A 19259-nucleotide genomic window follows, 5' to 3' on the forward strand; every position below is an offset into this window, starting at 1 on the left:
CGGCTGGGACCTGACATTGCTATGGTTGTGGCATAGGCTGGTGGCTACAGCTTCAGTTCGACCCCTAGACTGGGAACTCCACATGCTGAGGGTTCAGCCCTAAAAAGCAAAAAAAAAAAAAAAAAAAAAAAAAAAAAAAAAAAAAAGAGAGAGAGAGAGAGAGATGTAAGCAAAAGAGAGAAAATAGCATAGCAGAAATCATGAGATATAAAAAAGAAAAACAATAAAAAAATCAATAAAAACCAAAGGCTGGTTTTCCTTGAGGACTATAAACCTTTAGTTTTATCAGAGAAAAAAAGTCACTAATTAAAAACACTAGAACTGAGAGAAGTGACATTACTAAAGATTCTATAGATATTAAAAGGATAATAAGGTAATATTTTGAACAAGTTTATGCCAGTAAATTTGACAAATCAGATGAAATGGACAAATTTTTTTAAAAAACACAAACTACCATATTTTTCTCAAGAAGTAATAAAATACTTAGTGGATGGATTCATGAGCAGAATGGAGGGGACACAGAAAAGAATCAGTGAACCTGAAGACACCAATAGAAATGGCACAGTCTGAAAAACAAGGAGAGGAGACTGAAATAAAATGAACAGAACCTCAGTGACCAGTGATAGTAAAACAAAACATCTAATATTTGTGTCACCACCCAAACATCTATGGTCAGTTAATCTATGACAAAGGAGACAAGAATGTATAGTGGAGGAAAGATAGTCTCTTCAATAAATGGTGCTGGGGAAACTGGACAACTGCACAAAAGAAAATGCAATTAGAACATTGTCTATCACCACACACAAAAATAAACTCAAAATGGATTAAAGAGCTAAATGTAAGGCCAGACACAATAAAACTCTCAGAGGAAAACATAGGCAGAACACTCTTTGACATAAATCACAGAGACATCTTGTTTGATCCACCTCTTAGAATAAAGACACAAACCAATGGGGCCTAATTAAACTCAAAATCTTCTGCACAGCAAAGGAAACCATTAAAAAAATGAAAAGACAACCCACAGATTGGGAGAAAGTTTTTGCAAATGACTCAGCCGATAAAGGTTTAATCTCCAAAACATACAAACAACTCATACAACCCAACAATGGAAAAACAAACAAACAAAAAAAACCAACCCAATTGAAAAATGGGCAGAAAACCTAACTAGATATTTCTCCCAAGAAGACATACACATGGTCAGCAGGCACATGAAAAAATGCTCAACATCACTAATCATTAGAGAAATGCAAATCAAAACTACAATGAGGTACCACCTCACACTAGTTAGAGTGGCCATCATTAACAAGTGAACAAACAGCAAATGCTGGAGAGGATGTGGAGAAAGGGGAACCCTCCTTCTCTCTTGGTGGGAATGTAAATTGGTACAACCACTTTGGAAAACAGTATGGAAATACCTCAGAAAACTAAATATAGAACATATGACCCAGCAATCCCACTCCTGGGCAAATACGTGGACAAAACTCTCCCTGAAAGATACATGCACCCATATGTTCATTGCAGCACTATTCACAATAGCCAAGACATGGAAACAAACTAAATGCCCATCAACAGATGAATGGATTAGGAAGATGTGGTACATATGTACAATGGAATACTACTCAGCCATAAAAAGGACAAAATAATGTAGCAACATGAATGGAACTAGAGACTCTTACTGAGTGAAGTAAGTCAGAAAGAAAAAGACAGACACCGTATCATATCATTTATATGTGGAGTCTAAAACATGGCATGAAAGATCTACAAAACAAAAGATCATGAACATGTAGGACAGACTTGTGTTTGCCAAGGGGGAAGGGGAGAGAGTGGGATGGATTAGGAATCTGGGGTTAGTAGATGAAAATTGTTGCATTTGGAGTGGATGGGCAGTGAGATCCTGCTGTATAGCACAGGGAACTATTTATCTAGTCACTTGTAATGGAACATGATGGAGGATAATGTAAGAAAAAGAGTGTATATATATATATATATATATGACTCGGTCACTTTGCTGTACAGCAGAAATTGATAGAACATTGTAAATCAATCATAATAAAAAACTTTTAAAATAGTTCTCATCATGGCGCAGCGGAAACGAATCAGACTAGGTTTGATCCCTGGCCTTGCTCAATGGGTTAAGGATCCAGCATTGCTGGGAGCTGTGGTGTAGGTTGCAGATGTGGCTCAGCTCTGGCATTGCTATGGCTGTGTTGTAGGCTGGCAGCTGTAGCTCCGATTCAACCCCTAGCCTGGGAACCTCCATGTGCTGAGGTGCAGCCCTTAAAAAAAGGAAAAAAAAATTATGTCACCAGAGGTTTGCAAAAGTTGGAGAATAAGGGTGGATGTGAAAAAGTACTCAAAGGCTGTGATAAGTTGTGTAATACCTAGAGAAACCACTAAAATAAAATCTGTACGCAGGGATACACTTTTTAAAAAATGATAACTAATAATGGAATTCTTAAAAATATTAAATTAACACAGAAAAGTGGGGAAAGGAAACAGAAATCATTAACAAGAGAATATAGGAAGAAAACAGTAAAAAACAAAAGGGCAAACTTAAGTCCTAATATTATATTAAATGTAAATGGTTTAAATAAACCAATTAAAATATATGGAGTGGCAGAGTGATTAAAAATATTACAACTATGTGCTACCTACAAGAAACAAACTTCAGATACAAAATTATAGGTAGGGTTGAAAGTAAAATGATGGAAAATGATATATTATGCAAACATTTATCAAAAGAAAGCAAGAATAGCTATATTAATATCAGATAAAGTAGATTTTAGAGGAAATTACCAAAGACAGGGTATTACATAATGATAAAAGTGTTAATCCCTCATGAAGATATGGCAATCCTAAATGCATAAAGTAGAAATCATACAAATCTCTTTTCTAACCACAGTGGAATTAAACTAGAAATCAGTAAAAAAAAAAGCTAAGAGGAAAATATCCAAATACTTGGATACTGAGAACGCATTTCTAAATAATCTATAGAGGAAATCACAAGAGAAATTTTTTTTTCTTTCTTACGACTGCACCAATGGCATATGGAATTTCCAGGGCCAAGGATTGAATCTGGGCCATAGCTGTGATGCCAGGTCCTTTAACCCACTTCACCAGAAGGGATCAAACATGTGCCTGTGCAGAGACCCAAGCCCTGATTCTTTTTTTTTTTTTTTTTCCTGTCTTTTTAGGGCCACACCCGCAGCATATAGAAGCTCCCAGGCTAGGGGTCTAATCAGAGCTATAGCTGCCAGCCTTCGCCACAGCCACAGCAATGCCAGATCTGAGCTTCATCTGCAACCTATACCACAGCTCACAGCAATGCTGGATCCTTAACCCACTGAGTGAGGATAGGGACCAAACCTATGTCCTCATGGATATTAGGGTTCATTACCACTGAGCCACGATGGGAACTCCTGCAGTTGGATTCTTAACCCATTGTGCCACATCGGGAACTCCCACAAGAGAAATTTTTTAAAAGTTACATTGATCAACGTGAAAATGAAAATGCAACATATTAACATTTATGGGTAAGATCAAAAGAAGTGCTAAAAGATAAATATATAGCAATAAATGTATATCTTATACAGAAAAAAAAGAAAAGTCTGAAAGCATTAATCTAGGCTCCCACCACAACACCTAGAAAAAAAGGATAAAATAAATTCAAGACAGTAAGAAGAAAGGAAACAATAAAGATAAGAACAGACATCTATGAAATTAAAAAAAGAAAAACGATGGAAAAACATAATGAGAAAAAACTGGATCTTTGAAAAGATTAATGAAACTTACAAATGTCTATCTTTTTCTATTTCTGAAAAAGAAAAATACTAAGAAAATACGAGTCACCAATATTAAGAATCAGTAGGAAATATTACTAAGACCTTGAAAACATCAAAAGCATAATAAAGGGAATATAATAACACTACACACATTAGTTCAACAACTTCAATGAAATGGATTAATTTCTTGAAAAGCAGACTACTGCAAATTACCCAATAGGAAATAGATCATTTGGGAACCCTGTCACTATGAAAAAATAGAATGTGTACTTTTAAAACTCCCAAAAAAGGAGTTCCCATCGTGGTGCAGCAGAAATGAATCTGACTGAGAACCATGAGGTCGCAGGTTCGATCCCTGGCCTCGCTCAATGGGTTGGGGATCCGGCGTTGCTCTGAGCTGTGGTGTGGGTCACAGATGCGGCTCGGATCTGGCATTGCTGTGGCTGTGATGTAGGCCGGCATCTGTAGCTCTGACTGGACCTCTAGCCTGGGAACCTCATGTTCCTTGGGTGCAGCCCTAAAAAGCAAAAAATAAAATAAAAGTCCCCAAAAAAAGAAATTTCCAGGTTCATATCAGATAGTTTCACTGAAGAATTCTATCAAACATTTAAAGAATTAACGCAGGAGTTCCCATTTTGGCTCAGGAGGTTAAGAACCTGACATAGTGTCCGTGAGGATGTGGGTTCCATTGCTGGCCTTGCTCAGTTGGTTAAGGATCCAGTATTGCCGCAAGCTGTGACGTAGGTTGCAGATTCGACTTGGATCTGGTGTTGCTGTTGCTGTGGCATAGGCCTCAGCTACAGCTCTGATTTGACTCCTAGCCTGGGAACTTCCATATGCTGCTGGTGCGGCCATAAAAAGAAAAAAAAAATTAACATAGATTCTTTCTGTTCAGAAAATTGAAGAGGAAGGAACATTTCCTTGTTCATTTCAGCATACAAGTCCTCTGCATATTTTAATTTCCACCTATTACTTTTTTTGAGTGATTATATTTTTTGCCTTTTGTAGGGCCACTCCTGTGGCCTATGGAGGTTCCCAGGCTAGGGGTCTAATCAGAGCTGTAGCTACCAGCCTATGCCAGAGCCACAGCAACACGGGATCCGAGCCATGTCTGCAACCTACACCACAGCTCACAGCAATGCCAGATCCTTAACCCACTGAGTGAGGCCAGGGATCGAACCTGCATCCTCATGTATACTAGTCAGATTCATCAGCCTTCTGCCTGTGAACTGGCACTTACACCATCAACTCTCTTGGTTCTTTGGGGATTTATCCTTAATACTGTGTGATCCAATGCCTTATAATAAATCTCTGTTTCTCTGGAGAACTGAGACTGATACAGTGGACTTAAATAGGACAAGCAAAACCTATAAAACTTTAAAAAATAATGTATGAGACAATCTTTAGGATCTAGGGCTAGGTAAAGAGTCTTTAGACTTGACATCAAAAGTACAATCCTTTTTTTTTTTTTTTTTTTTTTTTGTCTTTTCTAGGTCTGCACCCAAGGCATATGGAGGTTCCCAGGCTAGGGATCTAATCGGAGCTGTAGCAACCCGCCTACACCACAGCCACAGCAACGCAGGATCCCAACCGTGTCTGCAACCTACACAGCTTACGGCAACACCGGATCCTTAACCCACTGAGCAAGGCCAGGGATCGAACCTGCATCCTCAAAGAGACAATTTCATGGTTCTTAGTGGGGTTCGTTAACCACTGCAGCACGACGGGAACTCCAGAAAGTACAATCCTAAAAGGAAAAATCAATAAATCGAACTTCATCAAACTTAAAACTTTTCGCCTTTGAAAGACTTTATTAAAGGATGGAAGACAGGCTACAAACTGGAAGAAAATATTTGCAAACTGTGTATCTGAGAAAGAAGTAGTACCTAGAATAAAGAAATCTCAAAACTCAACAGTAGTAAAATAATCCAGTTAGAAAATGGACCAAAGACGTGAGCAGACATTTTCCAAGGAAGGAATACAGGTGGCAGATAAGCATATAAGAACATCATTATTGAAGACACGCAAATTAAAATTACAATGAGAGTATTACTGCATACCTTTTAGAATGGCTAAAATAAAAAACAGTGACAACATCAAATGATGGCAAGTATGTGGCGAAACTGTTATCTATCAATCATCATTGTTGTTAGGAATGTAAAAATGTACAGCCACCCTGGAAAACAATTTGGCAGTTTCTAAAACTAAGCATCCAGCTACTGTATGACCCAGAAGTTGCACTCCTAGAATCTATCCTAGAAGTAGGAAACATAATGTTCACTCCAAAATCTATACAAGAATGTTTATAGCAGCCTTATTACTAATAGCCAAACACTGCAAACAACACATATGTCTTTCAGAGGATTAAACAGTGGCACATCCATCCCATGCAATACCACTCAGCAATAAAAAGGACAAAGAATTGACATTGAAAATCAATGAGTGAATCTTCAGAGAATTCTGCAGCATGAGAGAAGTCAATCCCAAATTTTCATATTACATTGATTCCATTCCATTCTGTTCTTAAAATGACAAAAACATAGACATGGAGACCAGATTAGTGGTTTCCAGGAAGAGTGAGGGTGAGAGGGAAGCAGTGTGGATGTAAAACAGCCTTGTTAAGTGTCCTCATGGTGATGGGGTGATTGTGTATCTTCTTGCATCTTTGTTGACATCCTGGGTATGACAGTGTACTGTGGTTTTGTACCATGAGGGAAAACTGAGTAAATAATACAAGGATCACTGTCTTAGTTCTTACAAATGCATATTAACCTCCAAATACAAAGTTTAACTTTAAAAAATGGGCAGAAAGACTTGACCATTCACTTTACCTAAGAATATATTCAGAAGAAGATATACATCTAAGAAGATATGGCAAAGAAGCACATGAATAAGGGATTCAAGATCATCCATCACTAAGGAAATGAAAATGGAAACCATAATGAGCTGATTCTACACCTATCAGAATGGTTAAATTTTATTTATTTATTTTATTTTATTTTTAGGGCCACACCCTCTGCATATGGAAGTTCCCAGGCTAGGGGTAGAATCAGAGCTGCAGCTGCTGGCCTGCACTACAGCCACAGCAATGGAGGATCTGAGCCAGGTCTGAGACCTACACCACAGCTCACAGCAACGCTGGATCTTTAACCCACAGAGCAAGGCCAGGGATTGAACTTGCAACCTCATGGATACTAGTCAGGTTCTTAGCCCAACGAGACATAGTGGGAACTCCAAAATGGTTCATATTTAAAAGACTGACTCTAGCATGTGTTGAGAATGTGGAGGAACTGGAACCCTCATACACTAGTTACAGAAATAGAAAATGTTACAGTCACTTTGAAAAACAGTTTGGCAGTCTCTTAAAAAATGAGACACACATACACACCATATGACCCAGCCATCTTACTCCTTTTCTTTTTCTAAGATAAAAAGAAAGCACATGTTTATACAAAGACTAATACACACATGTTCACAGCAGCTTTATTTGAAATAGCTTAAATATAGAACCAGCCCAGTGATGGGTGATTGTGTAAAGGAACACTGAATTGTGTTAGTCCCTACTAAAACCTCCACTCGTTTTCCGTTGCTCTCAGGCTAAAAAGTGCAGGCGCTACTCAGGTTTTGAAAGCACTTGTTTTCTCTGACCCCAGCCTACCTCTAGCCTGATTGCCTGCCATCCTCCCCTTTGTGCACCTCTGCCCTCTCCCGGGCAGCTCCCCATGGCTGTCCTACCCTGGTCTGCCCCTCTGTCCTCTAGTCCCGCACCCTTGGGGTGCTCCTGCTTCTCCATGGAGAACTCCTACTCATCCTCTGACTTTGGCTTGGCCATTCCTTCCTCTGGACAGCTGCCCTTTCTCCCCAGTGCACTGTTCACAGTGAGGCACCCTTGCCTGCTTCTTCATCTGCACTGGACTGTGGGAGCCTCTGGCAGCCTGTGTGCACCTGGCACCTGGAGGGCATTCCATGAATATTCAAGTAGAGAAAGGATGAACAGCCCAAACAGTGCCATTGACTGTACTCTAAAGTAATAGCATGCTTTCTTTCTATCTGACATGAAGAATTTTTTAATGCTATAAATGGCTTTAACTTGGTATCTTCTTCAAGTTTTTCACTTCCTTTAATTTCAGATTGAAGAAGAAATAAAAGGGTGTTTGAAGTTTTTGCAATCTGTTTACTCGACATTTGGCTTCTCCTTTCAATTAAATTTATCAACAAGACCTGAAGACTTTCTAGGAGAAGTTGCGATATGGGATGAAGCTGAAAAGGTAGGGAGAAACAAAGTGTTACCCTTCATTTTCGTGACTATGGAAAAATGGCTTGCAAGAGGATGTGATGCTCTGCAATGGAATTAAAAATTGGAAGTTCTAGGGTAAACGTGCGGATTGTACCATGTAGTTAATCCAGTTTTCACCAAAACAGTGATAAAAGCAATACTTTACATTAGTTTCACACTTTAGTTTACATCAGGTTTTCATTTATACTCTTTTCGGTGCTGGTCACTAATCAATTTCAGAAGTTTTTAAAGTAGTCCTCTGGCTCCTTCAGCAGCTCTGGTCTGGCCTATACCACAGGAAATGATGGAGATCCAATAGCTCCTTGGAGCTGGATTAACCCCAAATCTCTCTTGCATCCCACTAGATGGAAGAGAGTTGCAGTGAGTCATTGAGATCCCCAAGAACATTCCAGCCCCTCACCCACACAACTCCAAGCAAACCAATGTGTCTGGAGCCCGGCACATACTGTGGTCTAGACCCCCGTGCTCTTGGGAGCCAGAGACTTGGTTTACCTGGGGCAGGACAGACAGACAGCAGAGAGAAGAGGAGATCTTGATTCCTCTGTCACTAGATGCAGGCAGTATCCATGGACCAGGCCTAGGAGAGCATCAGAGAACTCTGCTCACACTTCCCCTTTCTCCCAGACCTCATGGAAATCTAGCACCTCTTGGCCTTGGCCCCTTCTGTCAGGCCTTCCCATCCCTGTGTCTTCAGAAGCCCAAGAGATGCAGTGACCTCTGTTTTATGTTCTTCCCCCAAATCTGGCCAGCCTTTGGCTTTTAAATCCCTGGGAGCCCCTAAACTTCTTTCCATCACCCAGTTACCTGCTGTAACAGGACCTCATTTTCTCTAAGAACATATGCCAGAGTCTCTGCTCCCTCCGGAAACAGAGGGAGGCAGCTCCAGCTTATACAGTGCTTCTGTGGTGGTGGCCTTCTTTGAAGCAGAAAGGGAGCTGCTTCAGGAGGCTTCAGCCCATGAGGGAGGCTCCTGGGATCTTGCCAAGAGCAGCTCCTGACCCACCCTGACTGAGACTCTGAGAGAGGCTTTCTTGGTGATGCTGCCCTCAGCCCCAGGACAATACCTCTTTTCTACTTCCCCATCAGGCACTTCACTCCCAAATGTCATGGCCCTTATAGCACCGTGTGCTGGGGTGATGACAGGAGTCTGGTGGGGGACTTAGGAATGCCTGGGTGCTTCCCAAAGAAGCATTTTCACAGGGGGTGGCCAGAAGACTCAAAGAACCCTTTCACTAATACTTGCGTGCACACGCAGTCCCCTTCAGTGTGGACTGTCTTCACTACAAGCTAACTTGATAGACTGCCTGCTTAGTCTGGAGACCAAAGTGGTCCTCCCACTTCCATAGCTGCATGTGTCACAAAGGGCACTGCCCACAACCTGCCTGCACAGAGGGGTGGGAGAAACAAGAGAGAGGTGCAAGGCCTGCCCCACTGGTCTTCTTATACCTGAACACAGAGTACACATGGAGCAAGGTTAATGTATGTAGGCTTCTCTTGTAAGGAGCTGGTAAGTGTAGAGCAGAGGGGGCCTGCATGGGCAGAAGTGCCAAAAGTACCTCTCTCTAAGTAGAACAATTTAGTAAATGATCATTTTTCTTCCCCAATTAAAACATGATTGTTTTGGGAGTTCCCCCTGTGGCTCAGTGGGTTATGAACCCGACTAGTATCTATGAGGATGTGGGTTCAATCCCTGGCCTTGCTCAGTCATTTGGGGATCTGGTGTTGCCGTGAGATGTGGGGTAGGTTGCAGATGTGGCTTGGATCCCAAGTTGCTATGGCTGTGGCATAGGCCGGCAGTGCAGCTCTAATTCAACCCCTAGCCTGGGGACTTCCATATGCTGCAGGTGCAGTCCTTTTTTTGAGAGCAAGTTCCATCATAATCATCTTTATATAGTCCTTGCTCAGTAGTTTATTGAATGTAAAAGATGCTCAATAAATATATGTTGAACTAAAATAGAATGTGATTAAGGTTTGAATTTACAGAGTTCCCATCGCGGCACAGCAGAAAAGAATCAGACTAGGAACCATGAGGTTGCAATCTCTGGCCTCACTCAGTGGGTTATGAGGATCCAGCATTGCTGTGAGCTGTGGTGTAGTTCGCAGATAAGGCTTGGATCCAGCGTTGCTATGGCTGTGGTGTAGGCCGACAGCTGTAGCTCGGATTAGACCCTTAGCCTGGGAACCTCCAAATACCTCAGGTCCAGCCCTAAAAAGTAAAAAAAAAAAAAAGAAGAAAAGATTTGAACTTACTTTTTTGAGCTGTATGACAAACAGATAAAATGTACAATGATATTGAAGTTATAAATGTTCTCTTCTTAAAAAAAATAGCAACTACAGAATAGCTTGGTAGAATTTGGAAAACCGTGGAAAATGAAACCAGGAGACGGAGCATTTTATGGTCCTAAAGTAAGTAGACCATATGTTTCTAAAAGAATAAAATTAAAAGGAAAAATAAAAACTGTCTCTAAACAAACACTTAATTTACAGATTGATATAAAAATCAAGGATGCTATTGGTAGATACCATCAATGTGCTACAATTCAGCTGGACTTCCAACTACCTATAAGATTTAACCTTACATATGTTAGGTGAGTGATTGATAAATACTATAATTATTGTCATTTGAGCATTAGCAATACAAAAACAAGTGTTGGTGATTGCTTATGCACATGCGTTTGTTTACCTGCTTGTCATGTGGGTGGAGGTCAGCTTTGGTTTTCTCAGGACCTGGTGGTGTGGGGAGGGAGGATAAGTGAGCATGAGGTTAGAGCTGTGAATAAAGTACCTGGAAACATGACCCAAACTGCAGCTGTCCCTCAGGCAGCAGGGGAGACTCATAAAGAGCTGACACTGGCTCTATGTCCTGAGGATGAGGCAGTTGCAGGGGAAACAGAGAAAAAAGGCAATTTCATCACTGTAAACCAACTTCTCTTTAAAAATGTTTTCCTTAACACAAAGTTGACTTCATTTGTATATGTGTGTGTACAGTTCTGTAAGTTTTAACACCATATAGAGTGGTATGCCCACCAGCACGATTGTGATGCCATCAAGCCAGCAGATTCCTATGCTGTTCCGTGCTGTCGCATGCTGTTCCAACCCCAGCCCCTGGAAGCCACTGAACTCTCCATCACCATGGTTTGCCTCTCCCAGAATGTCACAGAAGTGGAACCATACTGTAGGTCAGCTTTTGAGAGTGGCTCGTCATATCAAGAATGTCCATGGCATCAATGTGACTTGTCACTGGTGATGTTCACCTTATTCACTTGGTTAAAATAAAGTTTCCTGGGTTTCCCCACTGTAGGGTTATCATTATTCCTTTTCCATCATCTGTTTTTGGAATTGGGGTTTTCTTTTTAAAATTTTTTAAAAATTTTTTATTTTTAATTTTTTTGATTTTTAGGGTCGCATCTGCAGCATATGGAGGTTCCCCAGGTAGGTCTAATCAGAGCTAGAGCTGCTGGTCTACACCACAGCCACAGCAACACAGGATCTGAGCCACATCTACGACCTATACCACAGCTCACAGCAACACCAGATCCTTAACCCACTGAGCAAAGCCAGGGATCAAACCTGCAACCTCATGGTTACTAGTCAGATTGGTTTCTGCTGCGTCACAACAGGAACTCCGAGAATTGAGGTTTTCAAAGTGATTAATATGCTGAGTAATATGGGGTTGTATTCCAGACATATTAATGAGGGAGGAGCATCAAGGTCACCACCTTGATCAAGTAAGTGTTCTCTCTAAGGAAGCAAGGCTGGTTTAACACTGAGAAGTGTATTCTCACCTGTGACACTCAACAGTGCTGGGAGGCACTGAAGAAAATTTAACATTCATTCTTATGAGAGGAACAAGTCAATTTTCATATGATGATAAAGAACCTTTATTAGAAAATAATAATAACAGCTTGATTTAGTTGAGAAGAAGGTGAACCACGTATTTGGAATATTAATCAGAATTGTTCTGGGAGTACTCATATTTGAAATAAAGAGACAATATTATTGTTACAAGTAGATGCTAAGATGTCTAGAATTCCAACAGAATCAAGTGACGAAAAATTAAAACCGATAATAAAGTTAAGTAAGGTACCTAGCAAATAACATCAAAATGCAAACATCAATTTGAATTAGATTAGAACAACCTGCTAGGAAATGCCATGGGAAAAAGTTCAGAAGCAGTAACAACAAGAATAGCAACAAATATCTAGCAAAGAAAACCAAGCAAAATATCTAGGAATAAATTTAACAAGAAATAAAAATATATAGTATTTACATGAAGTATATGCCATAAAACTTTATCAAAGGGCCAAAAAAATTGTTTATTTTATTTTATTTTTATTTATTTATTTTTGTCTTTTTAGGGCCACACCCATGTGGAAGTTCCCAGGCTAGGGGTAGAATCAGAGCTGTAACTGCTGGCCTACACCACAGCCACAGTAGGGCCAGATCTGAGCCACGTCTGTGACCTATGCCACAGCTTATGACAACACTGGATCCTTAACCATTGAGCAAGGCCAGGGATCAAACCCACATCTTTGTGGATACTAGTCAGGTTCATTACCACTGAGCCACGAAGGGAACCCCAAAAAGATTTGTTTAAATGAAGATTCATATTACACTATTAGAATGGGAAGAATCAATATTGTGAAATTCTCTTCACATGTGTCTCTAAATCTAATGTAATTCCAGCTAAATCCACTGGGATTATTGGGGGGAACTTGACACTTTACCACAATCTAGGTCACTATGTGTCCTTCTTAAGTCTAGACCTGATTTTAATTCTTTTAAAATAAATTTTGGGGGAATTCCTATTGTGGCTCAGCAGGTAACAAACCCACCTAGTACCCATGAGGATGTAGGTTTGATCCCTGGCCTCGTTTAGTGGGTTAACGATCTGGCATTGCCATGAGCTGTGGTGTAGGTCACAGATGCCAGTAGGATCCTGCATGCCATGGCTGTGGTATAGGCTGGCAACTGCTGCTCTGATTCACCCTTTAGCTTGGGAACTTCCATATGCCACATGTGGCCCTAAAAAGCAATAAATAAATAAATAAATAAGTAAACAAAACTTGGGACAGATATTTCTGGTACCCAGGGGCCTGTGAAAGCACTGTGCTGCTTCTTTCATTCCCTACACAAAACAACATTATGTGACATTCAGGGGCATGCAATACTGGTTCCAGTTTGTAGAAAGGATTATTTCTTCATGTACCTGAACAGGACTGGACTCAAACTACCCACCCCCACCCCAAAGCTTCTGTAGGATTTGACAGAGGATTTGGGCTGCAGTCAGTCTGCAGCAGCTCTTAGCAGAGATGACTGGCAGTGATGATATCTAGTGAAAGCTCACTTGAAGTGAGTTTAGTGAATGAGCCTCTGTTATTTTTTTTTAACTCAATGAATTTTTTTACATTTATAGTTGTACATACAATGATCATCATAAGCCAATTTTATAGCATTTCTATCCCAAACCCCAAACCCACCCCCACCCCCCACCCTGTCTCCTTTGGAAACAATAAGTTTTTCAGAGTCTGTGAGTTAGTATCTGTTCTGCAAAGAAGTTCACTGTGTCCTTTTTATTTGTCTCTTTACTTTGTGCGTATATGTATTTTAGTATTAACTAGCTTTTACAATGTTTAATGAGAATTTTTCCTAAGAACTTTGTAAGCATCTTGTCTTACATTTGTTGCACTAATGTGAAATTTATTTTTCTGGGAAAAGTGCACATATCTTGGAGTGAGTTACTTTATTACAATTAACAGTCATAATTTGCTTTTAAGATATTTTTCTGAAAGAGAGGAGAGAATCCTCAAAGGTAAGGAGCATGTCATGGTTTCAGGTCTGTAAAGGGAATTTGACCAGTGGACTTATACAGTGTGGGCATAGTGTTTACAATATGGAAGTGTGGTTACAATGGATAGTGTAAGGAAAAGGGGTGCACTTGAACCAAACAAGATTGGCTGGTAGTTGACATTTGCTGATGCTGAGAAGGGGTTATGTGGGAGTTCAGTATGTGGGAGTCATTATGTTCTCTAATAACTAATGACTAAGTTATATTAATTAAAACAGGTTGGTTTTTTTTTTTTTTTGGCCAGCCACTGTGGTCATACTATTAACCCAAATTAATAGAATACCAATGTATTCTGTTATAGAATGCAGAAACCTATTCTCCTTATTTTTTCAGTGAAGTACTGGTGGCGTATGCCATGGTTTAAAATAAAGTTAACTTTTAAAAAAGTATGATTTGTAAGTTTGCCCCTCAATATGAGTAAACTGTTCTAAGCTGATAGTTTAGATAATCAGTAGAATTGTAATAGAGATCGTAATCTAATATTATCTTGCTTTTTCCTAGATGATATATCTCATTCCCTTTTGGTTTGTAAAAGATACCATAATTTAAAAGAAAGAAAACCTTTATTTCTAATTAATGGCACATTTGTGTTTAAAGATAATTTATGAGGACTCTATTGTTTTGCCTACTTTGGGAAAATAACTTTTAAATATAAGTTAAGAAGTTAAAAGTTATTTCTGAATCTTAATAGCATACTTAAGTATTACATTCATTTTGTAGTAAGGAAGGAGATGATAAGAAGAACCCTGTGATCATTCATCGAGCCATTTTGGGGTCAGTGGAAAGAATGATAGCCATTCTCTCAGAAAACTATGAGGGGAAATGGTAAGTAATATGGAAAAGAAGAGCTGTGTGTTGGTCTTAATCATATCTAAAAGATAAAAGTAGTATGAAAAAAATTGGTGGCTTCTTCCTTATATAATGAGCAAGTATCCAAACAGCAAATAAAAAATTTTTGTTGCATCTGCCAGCCTAGAAAACAAAACAAAGAAAACAGAGGCAGAGCGGCCCAACACTCTATCATTAACTGTCTTGGGAACTCAATAAAACTAAAGAGTAACCTTTTCACCTACGTCAAGCCCTTCAAAGATCTAGTTGTCGTCTGGAACATATATGGCCCACACTCCCAGGGCACCACCTCTGGCTGTACTGCCCTCCTTCCTTCCCCTCTGTTGTTTACCTCGTGGCCCTATGACCATTGACTTAAGAGGAGGATATAAAAGCCTAGTTCACAAACTCAAAGAGGATGGCTGTGGTGGCAGCCCCAGCCAGGGCCAGAGAGGGAAGGTAAATACCCTCAAGTGCAGCATTTTGAGTGGCAGTCTGATTGTCCTCTGCACCTGGAGGGAACAATGGCCAGAGGTATGTAGTTACACTGAGGGGCGGGCTCTAGTTATTGATTTGCTCACAAGGTCAGAGACTTCGAAGTAATTAGGTTGGGAAATAGATGACAGTTTGATTTGGGGGGGGGATGTGGATGGTCACTCAGAAGGAGCCATGAGGATGGTCTTATCGGAGTTAATGTCTATCCCTGAGATCTTATTTGTGACCTTAGAGAAATATACTGAGATGTCATACAGTGTCCGAGCTATTACAGTTACAGGCAATCCAAAAGTATACATCTGAATATGTGTGCTACCTAAGTATGAATTAGCATATTTGTATTTCTCTCCAGTTGATTCCTTTTTTTTTTTTCTTGTCTTTTTAGGGCTGCACCCGCAGCATATGGAAGTTCTCAGGCTAGGGGTCGAAGTGGAGCTCTAGCTGCCACCCTACACCACAATCACAGCAACTCAGGATCCAAGCCACATCTGCAACCTATACTACAGCTCATGCAACGCAGGATCCTTAACCCACCGAGCAAGGATAGGGATTGCGCCCATGTCCTCATGGATACTAGTGGGGTTTGTTACTGCTGAGCCATGACAGGAACACCTGATTCCATTTTAAATAGTTAACATATGTAGGAGGTGGTGAAGTCTTGCACTAGAGCAGAACTAGTGGATCAGGAGATGGTGTGGGTGCACCTCCCCGAGGAAAGTCAGTGCACACCTGGCACAGTTTACATGACATCCCACCAGAGTTGCGGTGGAAATCTCCCCAATAAATAAAAATAGAAATATTTAAAATGTGGCTCTCGGGGGGCAGTGGGACTGGGATAGGGTGAACATAGAACTCAAAAGGAAGTATTTACTTTTCATTTTATACACTGTTTCGGCATTTCATGTGTAGAATTACATTTGTCATATGCCTTATTTTGCTTTTGTAATCTAAGAATAAGTATATAAATATATATAGTCACAAAGTGCCATCTGGGAATAGTCCCCATGCATTTCCTCCCACCTTCAAACTAAATATTCATTATGACAAAGAAAAAGGCAAACATTTTCCACACCATTCGCTGCCTCTACCCACCTTTCCATCTTTAAAAAAATTTTTCATTTTGAGATAAGAGGTCCAACATACCTTTTACCCAGTTTTCCCACTGGTAACATCTTACAAAACTATAAACAAAATAACTGGGAAATTGACATTCGCACATTCCCCAACCTTATTCAGGTCTTGTATTTGTGCACGTGTATCGATTTGCGTACACCAGTCAAGGTATAGAACAGTTCCATTACTTTTAAGGCTCCTTCATGCTACCATTAATTTTATTGCCAAAAACCTCTTACCCCATCCCTGTCATCGTCCTCTGGCAGCCATAACTTTGTCATTCTTAGGATGTTACACAAATGGAAGCGTAGTGTGAGGCCATTTGAAAGTGACTTTCTTCACTGATGGAATCACCTTGAGATCCATCCAAGGCACTGCAAGTGTCAATCATTGGTTCCCTGTCATTCCTAACATTCAGTGGTGTGGATGCACAGCTTGAGGATTCATTCACTGATGGGCATTTGGGATATTTTCAGTCCGTGGCTGTTATCAATAAAGCTGCTATAAATGTTAGTGTGTGGAGTTTTGTGTGAACGTAAATTTCCATTTCTCTAGGATAAACGCCCTGGCATGTGGTTACTGGACCGTATGGTCAGTGATGTTTAGCCCTTTCATCCAGCTGGCAACTGTTTTTCCCTCCCTTTCCAATCAAAATGTCCATTTGCCGCTTTTGTCTCCTGTGCGGCCTTTCAATATAGTTTGCTTTACTTCCACACCACGCCACTGAACCTACTCTCTTGTGAAGTCTTACTTGAGAAAAAAAATCTTTGGTTATTTTTAATCTATAATGGTAATTTTGAAAATACATATTACTCATATTTTTCAGGCCTTTCTGGCTGTCTCCTCGTCAAGTAATAGTGATCCCTGTGGGTCCAGCTTGCGAAAAATACGCACTTCAGGTAAAATTAGAGGCCTTTAAAATGCATAATCTTGGCATGTGGTCTGTGAAGCCCATTGACTTGGATTGTTACTCATGCTTTAAAATATTGCATAACTAGGAATCAGTTGCCACTCCATGTTTTTTTGTTTTTTCGGTTTTTTTTTTTTGTCTTTTTGCCACTTCTCGGGCCGCTCCTACGGCATATGGAGCTTCCCAGACTAGGGGTCCAATCGGAGCTGTAGCAGCCAGCCTATGCCAGAGCCACAGCAACGCGGGATCCGAGCAGCGTCTGCACCCTACACCACAGCTCACGGCCACACCGGTTCATTAACCTACTGAGCAAGGCCAGGGATTGAACCCGCAACCTCATGGTTCTTAGTCGGATTCGTTAACCACTGTGCCACGACGGGAACTCCAACCACTCCATGTTTTCAGTAATTGGGAATAAATAACACATGAATCATGTCTATGCAGCTGTATCAGAACTATTTTTTTTCTTAATGTTTTTAAGAAATTGGTATTTTCATCTTTCTCACAGTTAATCTTTTCCTTGTGGCTTTATTAGGGAAGAACACTTTTAGTGCCTATTGCTGCAGGACAAATTCCCCAAACTTGGAAGCTTAAAACAACAGGCATTTATTATCTGGAGTAGCTTGGCTGAGGGACTTGGGCTCGGGGTGCCTGGTGAGGCTGCAATCCTTGGAGGTCACTTGCCTCATGGGCTTCTCCGGGTTCACTGGCATGTCCTCCCAACAGGGGTCTGGCTTCTCCAAAAGGAGTGATCTCAGTCCTTTAATCTCCTCTAGCATGTGACACGCCATCACTCTCCCCACCACTGTGGCCACAGACCAACCTTGCGCAGCTGGAGAGGCACACGAGGGTGAGAATACCAGTGGGCTGGCTGCCATGCTGCCATACATGGTGTAATAATGAAAGTATCTTCTTTTCTTCTAGGTATCCAATGAGTTTTTGGAAGAAGGTTTCATGGCTGATGTTGATTTAGATCATAGCTGTACACTAAATAAGAAAATACAAAATGCACAGCTGGCTCAGTATAATTTTATTTTAGGTAATCTAAATTTGTATGTATTTTCCCAAATGCTTATTTTTGTTCAGCTTAATTCCAAAAAACTCCACAAAAAAACCCCAAAATAAAGACTATGGAATAACTACTGGATTATGACAAATAACTGTTGCATACTTTTATACAAAGAAGGGTCTGTGGTATTCCTGGATAGGTACTCTTTATTAGCTGGAAGAAGAGTTTATAAAGTTTCACATGAGTCCTGTGGTAAAGGATTACTAGCAAGAATTAATATCTCAAACCAACAATGGGAAAAATGTGAAAATGATCTTATGAGTAGAATTATACTCCTTATGTTTCAGCCATGTGACAGGCCTGTAATATTCTCCTTTGCTTTTTTGGTTTCTTAGAAATCTTTAAGATTAAACCACTGAGTAGAAAAGTTTCCAAATTTTAAGATGACCAAAAAGAAAAGAATTAAATGAAAAAATAAAATGTCCTTGAGGCATGTAATTAGATGCAGAATCTGAAATTTTGAATGATTCAAAATCAAGGGAAACCGATACTGATATGCCTGCAGGTATGGCATGTTCTCTCCTGTAAGTTGAAAGTTTCTGGAGAAGGCAAAATAAATGTGTTCAGGGCTGTCCCATGAGTAGTTTGTCACCACAGTGTTTGTAGTAGATATTATGATGTTGCAGTCAGGCTTCTTGTGGTGACAGACACTTTAAATTAGCTTAGACAACGTTAGGATGTATTAGAAAGGAGTTAGAGTATCTCATGCCATGGAAGGTAGAGTTAAATAGCCAAACCATTAGAAAAATGACTGGAGCAGATACTCAGCCCCTTCCAGGAATATTTCTCCCCATGTCTGTTCCCTGTTTTGCTCTGGTTCTTTATGCTTCTCTTGAATATCTACTTTATTGCTGACCAGTTCCTTCCCTCCAGGCTATAGGAAACATGACTGCAGAAAATTCTGCATCATCTCACAG

The 19259-nt window shown here is 40.2% G+C and overlaps 1 protein-coding gene across 1 annotated transcript in view; it reads left to right on the forward strand.

The window, feature by feature from the left end:
* The window catches only part of TARSL2 (threonyl-tRNA synthetase like 2), a 55427-nt gene that overhangs the window by 34269 nt on the left and 1899 nt on the right, over positions 1-19259 (forward strand). Inside the window, exons 12-17 of the mRNA XM_021084977.1 lie at positions 7913-8050; positions 10408-10485; positions 10567-10667; positions 14648-14752; positions 17190-17262; positions 18198-18312. Coding sequence (XP_020940636.1) covers positions 7913-8050; positions 10408-10485; positions 10567-10667; positions 14648-14752; positions 17190-17262; positions 18198-18312 — 610 coding nt within the window. The remainder of the gene's footprint in view (positions 1-7912; positions 8051-10407; positions 10486-10566; positions 10668-14647; positions 14753-17189; positions 17263-18197; positions 18313-19259) is intronic.

This window comes from Sus scrofa, chromosome 1 (genome assembly GCF_000003025.6).
Source record: "Sus scrofa isolate TJ Tabasco breed Duroc chromosome 1, Sscrofa11.1, whole genome shotgun sequence".
NCBI lineage: Eukaryota > Metazoa > Chordata > Mammalia > Artiodactyla > Suidae > Sus > Sus scrofa.